Source organism: Trachemys scripta, chromosome 1, assembly GCF_013100865.1.
Source record: "Trachemys scripta elegans isolate TJP31775 chromosome 1, CAS_Tse_1.0, whole genome shotgun sequence".
Lineage (NCBI taxonomy): Eukaryota > Metazoa > Chordata > Testudines > Emydidae > Trachemys > Trachemys scripta.
In genome coordinates, this window is record NC_048298.1 from 79,656,477 (window position 1) to 79,665,862 (window position 9,386).

Sequence of the window (9,386 nt, forward strand, 5' to 3'; positions counted from 1 at the left end):
ACCCCTGGGGATATGCAAGACATCTCTGGGGGGGAGCGGTGCAGGAGAAATTATGTAATGGTGGATTTTATTTATTGCATTTTCATAGTAGGCTACTCAAATGAAGCTTTACAGCTCTGGACATTTTGTTAAATAAAATATGGTAGTTTGTTACTTCAAGATATACCAATGAGAACACAGATGCTGATGTACGGCGCCCTCACCTCCAGTCACCATACAGTGCAGGTTCATTTGCCCAGCAACTGTCCAGTGTACTGAGCTCAGAACTTAGAGGTTTTTTCGGTTCTATACATCACACTATAACTATATCTATATGTAACAGTGAAATATGGACAGATGGCTGAAGACAGTGTTAAGAACACACAAAGTATTAGTTATGGATATGGGGTATGCAGGCAATTGGTAGATCTGGAATGCGGTACACAATAAGAAAAGTTTGGGAACTTCTGCCTTAGTGTGGGTTGGTACTTTCTGGATCATTAAAGGTGTCACAATCATGTATTTTGTGGTAGCAAATAAGATTGTATGGGTTAAAATAAATACTAGTATTCATTGCATTTTGGGATATCCTCCCTGAACCAGCAAGGAACACATTGACTTCAGGATACAGTAGCAACATTTTTGCAATTTTAGTGCAAGGGGATTGGGCTTGTGATTGTCTGATATACAAACATCTTCAAATATGAATGGTAAAGAAATACAACTTTTGTCAATATATTTGAAAAAAAAATGGAATAACTTATACTTAACTAATTCAAATATTTTAAAAATATTTCTTAAAGGGAACGCTTCTTAGCAGCTGTGCTTTAGATGGCTTCATTTAGTCTTATCAGCTGAGGCATGAGGTTTAAGAACATTTTAGCAACTTAGAGGGGTTGCTTCAGCAAACTTCCTGGCTGCTCTATTCTCATTGGCTGGAGGTACTCCTCAAGAGTTGCCTGTTTTTCCTTATCCATTACCAGTGCCTGGAGTTCTGCTACTAATCTATCCTCTGCCAAATGTCAGATGTTAAATTTACTACCCCTCTATCATCTTGAAGAGGGCAGATGAATAATGCACATGTTCCCTCTGGTATGTTTACAATGAAATAGCTATTCCAGAATAACTTCAGGCATGAACACTTAGAGTGGATTATGCTACTTTGGAAAAAGGCACCTCTTTCATAAGTGTCCACACAAGGAGTCACTCAGGAAGAGTTTGTGTAGACATGCCCTATGCTATAAAGAAGCCAACCATGAATTTGTCTGTTCCCAGCCATTAGGATTAGACGTGTTTGTTTTAAAGAGCATGGATTCTGCATAAACTGATGGACTGTATAGAGTAGGTATAAGACCTCTACAAAAGAGACCCTGTATCTAAAATGTTTTGTTAGCATCTATTTAGTTTCAATGAACCAGATAAGTTTGACTAAATCTTCATTGTCCAACTTTCTCTTGATGTCACTTCCCTGTTCTCCAGTTGTCAATCTACCGGAGCGCAGACAACCTGGATTTCCAATGTAAAGAAACATGGGGAAACAAACCTTTTAGGACCCTATACACTGAAGAGGGGGAGGCACAAAGACCACTTTTCCTCTGCTACTCAGCTGTTACTCCTGTGTTAAATGCCATCTTCCTTCACACTTGGGGGGGTGGAAGGGGGGAGGATGCTTGATCTTAATTGTATTTTTGCTTTGCACTTGACCTTTAAGTTTTTGGACCTGGAGTTTTTTTGGAACTGGCTGTTGTAGCTGAACTGCCATTGAAACTTGTTTGTAACATATTTTTCTTTGATCTAAATTACTCATTCAGGAAGGAAAAGAGAATGGTTTAAAGTAGAAGATGCTATCAAGGTTCTTCAGTGTCATAAGCCTGTTCATGCAGAATACCTGGAAAAACTGAAACTGGGCTGCTCCCCAACCAATGGGAATTCTGTGGTCCCCAATCTTCCTGATAACAACTCTTTATATGTCACTTCTGCACAGACTTCTGGGTTGCCCTCTACTGTGAGATAAAAATTTGGATTACCTTTTTACTCGTGCGCCATCACAAGGTGGAGGAGGGGGGAATGTATTTGTGTTCACATGCAGACATCTTTGACTATCAGTCCTCAGCAAAATGTGTGAATACATCATAACATTCAGACACTAACTTTTTTCCTTTTAACAATGTAAAATAGTATTTCAGCAAACTAAAGCCATATATGGAATTTTTTAAGATGCCTTAAGTGGCCATTTTTAAAAAAAAACTATCAATATAAACTTACACATCTGCTAAAAATAAGACATCTGGGTTAAGTGGAACTTAGTCCAGATTTTGGTTTAATCTTTTTTTGTCAGGTAGTCTTTAAAAAAAATTTAGGGGGAAAATTCTTGAACAAATGGCAGTAATGTTTCTCTTTTTTTGTAGTACTTGGCCAAATATGCAAGAAATTCATAATTGTAGAAAGAGGTACATGAAAACTGAAACATACTGCCGCCCCCCTTCCCACCCAATGATCATTAAGTGTTGCCTTCCTCTGATATCCTCGCATTCATTTTGCTGAGGGTGCGATCCCATAGTTTTCTAAGATTGTTCAATTATTAAAAATTAGCATCAGTTTCTTCCAGTTCTGAGTCTCTTGTAGCTTCTGTGGCATAGAAGAATAAAGTAGTGTTTGGGAAGAAAATTATACCTATAAGGGAACAACGTGGCTAGGTCGAAGTCCATTAGCAAACTCCTAAACCTAGAGGAAATGGCACTGTGGACTAGGAGAAGAAAGGGCTGGTATTGACATTTCAGATATACCAAAATTTTTGTTATCTTATTAATGACTATGCTAAATATCCCAATTAAAGTTGTAATACTAAAAATATTTTTGATCGTTCAAAATAACTGCTTTTGCTCTCTGAAGTGAAAGTAGAGCTAATGCTACAACTTAACTGGAGTAAACTTGGGACAGCATCCTGTCATAATTACCATTTCTCCCTCCCCCCTGTACCTGTCAACCAAAAAGGATGGAAACTGAACTTAACCATGGGTCCCAAACATGTTCTTCCCACTGTGCCATTAAGACAGTTTTCTACAAAGAATGCCATCTAGCTCATGCAGATACTTCTGGAATTTTTAGGATCTAAATATTAATTCCAGCCACCTCTTCTTTCTGGGCAGAAAGCCAAAACTGAGGTTGGGGTAAACTTTGTGTCTTGTGAAGGCTGTTTTGGGTAAACTCATTCTTTTACATAGCATTTGAACCCTTTGTAAATAGTCCAACTGGTAAATAGTGAGTGTAAAATGGAAAGTAAATGTAATTTAAACATTTTGTTACTCAATACACAACTTCTACTTTTTTAGCACAAATTGTGTAAAATGCTGCTATAAATTAAACTTCTGCGTGCTGTTACACTTTTTTAGGAAAATATTGGTGCCACAAGTGATCCTTTTTGAAAAATGAGATCTTTGTGCCATATATAAATGCATTTAAACCATGGATAGTAATGTTTGAGGTTTCACCTCATGTAAACTGCTCTTTGAAGAGGCCATAAGTACTACTGATTAGAGATGTCCCTGAACATGAGCCAAAAAACAGAAGCTGCCTGAACTTTGAGGTGGGATGTTTTTTAAATCCCTAAATCAGCACTAGCCCTATGGTTCTAGTTCCAGGTCTCTTCTAAAACCAGAAGAGCAGGCATGTCTTCTGTGTATAGTTTTGGATGCACCACAAACTGGTGGAATCATCATGAACAGTTGATCTCATGAGACTTCAGGTATTTGAGGGCCAAAATCTCAACAATTCATGAGATTTTTAAACCCATTTTAATTCTTCTGATCTAAACACCACCAACATTGCCTAGCTTTTGTCCTGAAGGGCTTACAGAATTGAAGAGAGACTTACTAACTAAAATGTCTAGAAAGCTGAAGTCAGGTGCTTTGAAAAGAATGTCTAATGTACAATGACAGAATGGTTTAATGGTAATAGAAACATCAGATTTTTAAGTTGATCTAATCTCTTTTTGAAACTGAACCATTTAATGTTTCAGTCATATACATTGACACTCATTTAGTCATTAACACATTAAACTGAGCTCATAACTGTGAGCCTTTTGAGAAGTTTCTTTTGATTATACAACATATAATCCATGAAACTACATACAAAAGTTCAAAGTAGTTACTTAGAAGCAGTTATGAACTAGAAGCCATCTCAAAACAGTTTCAGATTCCTGGAATTAAAAGAAAACTCATACTTGTATAAGATATTAGTGGTAATGCATGATCTTATTTTGTAGCTCTCTATGTATTTGATAACTGTGTAAAAATGTACAGAATTGCTGTTGCTAACAAACTGTTGATTGCCTATAAATATTTTAATATTTTGGTTGCACACATTTGGACTGTTAATAGTGCCACATGAATTCTTAAATGCCATTTGTTGTACAGATCTCTTCAGTCTCTATGCAGCTTTCAAAATGAAGCCCTGTATTGTTCAATTTGATTTCCTATGCTTTTCTATTCACAGAACTTTGAAGTATGTGACAGTAAAGGTAAACTGACAATACTGTGCAGGCTCTTGGTTTAAGTATGCTACAGGAAACCATGCTAGCAAATTCCTTTTGTATGTTTGAGTCTTTTAACAGTCTAAGTGAACACTAAAGTTAAATTCTACAGAAATGGATGGTGTAAAACTTTGGGATAAGGAGGATAAAATTTTGCATCAGCTCCTGCTGTCAAGATTATATATAGAAGCATGTTACTGCCAGCAGTTTCCTCATGTTCTTACAAAGGTTTCCAGTTTGGTTTATGAAGTAACTAGTGGTGGTTTTATAGCTTACTGTGATGCATTATTTGTGCAAATAGGACTAGAATTTACATTTTTAATCCCCATCCCAGTGAGCTGCTGGCAGCTCTGATGCTTGCCTGGCTGTGGGAACAGAAAAAGGAATCTGATTTGCATCAATGGTTTTCCTGTAGCAGCCATGGTTTGGGATCATCATGACCCAAGATGAAATAGATGATATTGCCAATGGAAATAGCTTCAGTTCCTCCTGAAACAGAAGTTGTTACACTAAATACCTACTTAAAAATTGATGTTTTAACACTGCAAAAGTATCAAGTGTATTGCACAGAGACTCTTAAAAGTGAAAAGCATAATTTGGTGACTTACTGCACACTAACTTTGCCTGAAGTTGGCCTATTGACAAGTCCCTGTGGAGAAAATCAAAAGGAAAAACCAAGTTGGTTTGTTTATCAACATGGTTCTGAAGAGAAATTTGAAGGAAAATCCCCTAACAAATTGTAAACATTTTGAACTGCTTGCATGGGTTTTCTTTAAAGATTGATGTAAGAATTTTGACTTTTTATATTTGAGATAAATATCAATAAAATCTGAACTAGTGCTGTGAGTGTCATCCTTCAGTAGACACTAGTTTTACCACTGATAGCAAAGTGCTGATATACAATGGTTATGCCCCATCTGAAAAGGGTTTGAGGACTGCTTAAATATATCTCCATCAAGAACCTTTAACAGTGGTTAGCCCTCTCTGGGCTCCAGATCAAACATCATTGTAAATGTGGCCTAAAACTGACAGTCATGCACATGTGCTCCTATTGTGTTTTGAATAGTCCAAGTAATAGTATGGGTGCAACCCAGCAGGCATAAATTGGTCTGATGTACCTCCTATCTAACCTCAGCACCTGATAAAACAGCATATAGATACAAACTAGAGCAGTGGGCCAGCAGTAGTTTTCATCTCATCCCTGACCCTAAACTACAGCCTTGCTCTTCTGAAGGCTGCTTCAAGAACACAATTGAAATTGGGTATGCCTTAGAGGTGAGAGGCATCAATAGGTCTTAACATCTGTACACAGGGAGGAAACTTACCTACCTCACATGTGTCAGAAAGCCAAATTTCCAGAGTAGTCTCCTACTGAGTGCAGGGGAAGTGTAGAGAGTACTTACTGGAAGGGGATCAACTACCATCTTTTCTAAAACTGTCAGAGCTGGGACTTTTGCATTTTTGGGGAGGTAAGAGGTGACATTCTGCCACATTTGTTCAAGGACATAGGCTGTGTTCAGTACCTCTCATGGAGGGAAAGGATAGCTACAGTCTGTCTCATCCTTGGAAAGCAGCAGGTAGGGTATTAACCTGCTTATTGCAATCTAAACTACTTTTGCTATACCTGGGCTGTCATTAGGACAGTTTCCCCACCTTTACATAAAAAGGAAATGTTTGTCAAAAAATGGAATCCAAGAACAGCACTATCACTGACTGAGGCAGTTGATTCAAAGATGTGAACCTCTCAAGGGCAATTAAACCTGTTGTATGATCAGCTGCTACTTGTTTAAGGGGCTTGGTTCAACTCCTATATCTAGCTGTGCTGGTAGTTAAGGTTCCCAAACATTTTTCCTTACTTATACAGGCTTCATTGTCACCCTGTTAGTCAATAAGGGGGTAAGAAATAGTACCATCTCAAGTCTTGCCCCAGGGGTTAGCTGCACAAAACCCCCCTCTTAAGTGACCAAGCCTTGATATAGGGACTGCTCCTCTCTCCTCCCCCCCATACACACTGAGATGCAGCAGTTGCTCCCATCTAATTTAGCTCCTCCCTCTCTAGGCTGCTGGAGTGTTGGCTCTCAAGTACAGTATAGAAAGGCAGACCTACCTTCAGCCATGGCAGGCTCCTGTGTGCAGTAGCTGAGGTTTTTATGGTTAGCTATAGGAGTTCACACTAGAACCCCTTCAATATTTCTTGGCTTTTTTATACTGTTTGCCCTAATATTCCAATTTTCAAGATGGCCCACATTTGTACAAACAACTGGACTGAAGAAGTCATAGGATCCAAGGGAAGGATTGACACCTAGGAAGATGGGGGAAGATGGTTGACCAAGATACCCAGCTAATTGTGTGTGCACCTGCTACTACACTGCACAGCAGTGCAACAGCTAAACTGGTATCAATGTTTTATAGTTAACCCAGTGCAACAAGCAGCCTCAGGAAGGTACATCACTTTAGTTTTTCCACAACCTTAGAGGCAAGAAACTTGTTTTAAAATGCAAGTTCTGGAACAATTTTGTAGTAGGAATGCTTCTGCAGGTGTTACAGCCACAATTAGAGACCTATGTGAGACAAATCTTCATGATATCTTTATTTCATATTTAAGACCCACCCTCAACTGTGTTTTCATGTCAGCTGCAACTTCTGGCAAAATTTGCATAAATTAATCCCTCAACTCTTTACTATGAACATGCCTCCTCTAGTAGCTGATGTTCTGTGGCTAGTCAAATTGACAGCTTCTTGCCAACAGATGTCTAGGTCTGAGTTTAGTTACCTTAGGTATATTATTTTCCTTTACTAGTGCATGTTACCAGAGTAATTGTGCTTTGCTAGAAGAGTTAACTTTTGCAGTCATGACATTTCCTTTTTCCAAGCACTGAACAAACGAAGTACATCAGCCCTCATTTGCCATCATTACTCATTCCACTCAAGTCCAGGCTGCTACTTACTATAGATGATGCAGCATCAAACAAGCAAGCAAACATCAGCAATAAAGCAGTTTAGATACTGTATGCCACTCTTCCCACAAACTGCAGTGCTACAGCATTATTAAGTGGTCACAAGGAAAATCTTGAACATTTTGATAGCATGAGTTGTATTTATGGCCTGAAGTCCATTACCTGTGGTGGACACATGCAGTTGTATTAACACCTCAGTGTTTTACAGGTGTTGTAAACATTTTTTTACAGTAAGCAATTAGGAATGTTGGTTGGATAGTTTAATTACACTTCCAAAGCATTTAACACTCCTATATTGTGCAAGAAACCAGAAAATAACTTTTCGAGACCAGGGAAACAGAGTTTAATATTTGTCTGAGGTTTGGACAGAATGGTTTACTTTTCTTCCCATTACAAAGCAGTAGCAAATGGAAAACAAGAGTTATGGAGGGCTTAAAAATTTGTCAAAGTTTATTTTCTTATTTTGCACAGACATTTAAAGACCACTGAAATTGAACAATACCATGGTCATACTACAAAAGGGACCACTTTTTTCAAATGATGCTCAGTATATATGCAATGAATAATCACGCTTCCTTTTATTTCAAGTGTCCATTACGTTACAGTCACGACAGGTTCTGTTTATAACACATTTTATTTTAAAGTAACCCTCAAAATAATTCCAAGTAGGAACACACACATTGAGGGAAATTTCACAACTTTCAATTTTACTATTCCATTAAGATGTTTTACAGTAACCATAATGTGTTGGAGATACGCTTTCTTGAAAGCTATAGAAGCAACACTTCACTGTTTTTAGGCTACAGAAGTCACCTAATATCCAAGACATTTATTCTATCAGTTCTAAGTGATTTATACACAACCTCATTTCCATGTAAAATCATGGCTAAATGTTTAAAAATGACAGTTCAGATTTCAGAATGTTAAATGCAAGAACAAAGGACCTTCCAGTGTATTTCCTTGACCTAGATTAAAGTTAGTTATTGCAAAAAAAATAAAAATTTAGGGTCTGGTTTACAATGTATGCCTTCTACCTACACAAACATCTGTAAAATATAGCTTCAACTCTTGTTTAGGCTTTCAGGCCAGTTAGCTCTTAGCACCAATAGCACTGAAGGAAAGCTATAAAAGGAAACACTTACTGTAATTCTTCTGCAAAGGTTAACAATTCTAACTAGTACTCATTATGGTAAGGCAACCACACTTGTACTTGTGGCAAATTTTAATTCTAGAGGTGATGGAATGAACATTAGATAACAAAACATAGTGGGGCATCTCCAACCACCATTTGAAAAATAAATTCCATTAATCTGGTGTCAGATAATTCAGGCAACTATACAGATGAGCTAAGAACTTCAAACATTCTCAAATATGAGTCAGGAAGTCAAATATCTGCAAGCATCACTTGATACAAGACAGAAAATATCTGACATTGCATTTTAAGCTTCATTAAAAGCACGAGATTCAGATGTTAAGTGACTATTGTAATATAAAATTATATTCTCATAAATCCTACTTTGCTTTAATTTATTGTGGACTTGAAGTCCACTTACAGATTCTTACAATCATGGTGGATATCACTGAAGTTATGCCATGTGAAGTTTTTAGAATCTACAATTGTTTTTAAAATAAGCATTTAAGGGCATGTCCTTCTAAACAACTTAAATCTGTAGACAAAGCTATTTACCCACAGCTTTACATTGTCTAACTGCACAGAGAAAAAGCAGGTTGGGAAGCTATTCAACACTCAACCAGTAGATCTCTCAGCTACATTCCAGACTCATTAAGAATCTTTAAAAACCTGGGATGCATTGGCACCTCTATACACACACAACGAAGTTTACTGCACTCCCCATTCTTTTACCATGGCTTGACTGGAGGAGTACTTTTTCCATTCAATTACATATTCAGAGTATGCT

The 9,386-nt window shown here is 37.6% G+C and overlaps 1 protein-coding gene across 2 annotated transcripts in view; it reads left to right on the forward strand.

Annotated features, from left to right (window-relative positions):
• Positions 1-5,349, forward strand: part of NUDT4 (nudix hydrolase 4) — a 43,323-nt gene extending 37,974 nt beyond the window's left edge. For both annotated transcript variants that reach the window (XM_034772685.1, XM_034772693.1), the window contains exon 5: positions 1,791-5,349. In XM_034772685.1, the coding sequence (XP_034628576.1) occupies positions 1,791-1,993 (203 nt within the window). In that variant the 3' untranslated portion in view covers positions 1,994-5,349. The remainder of the gene's footprint in view (positions 1-1,790) is intronic.
• Positions 5,350-9,386: the final 4,037 nt, after the last annotated feature.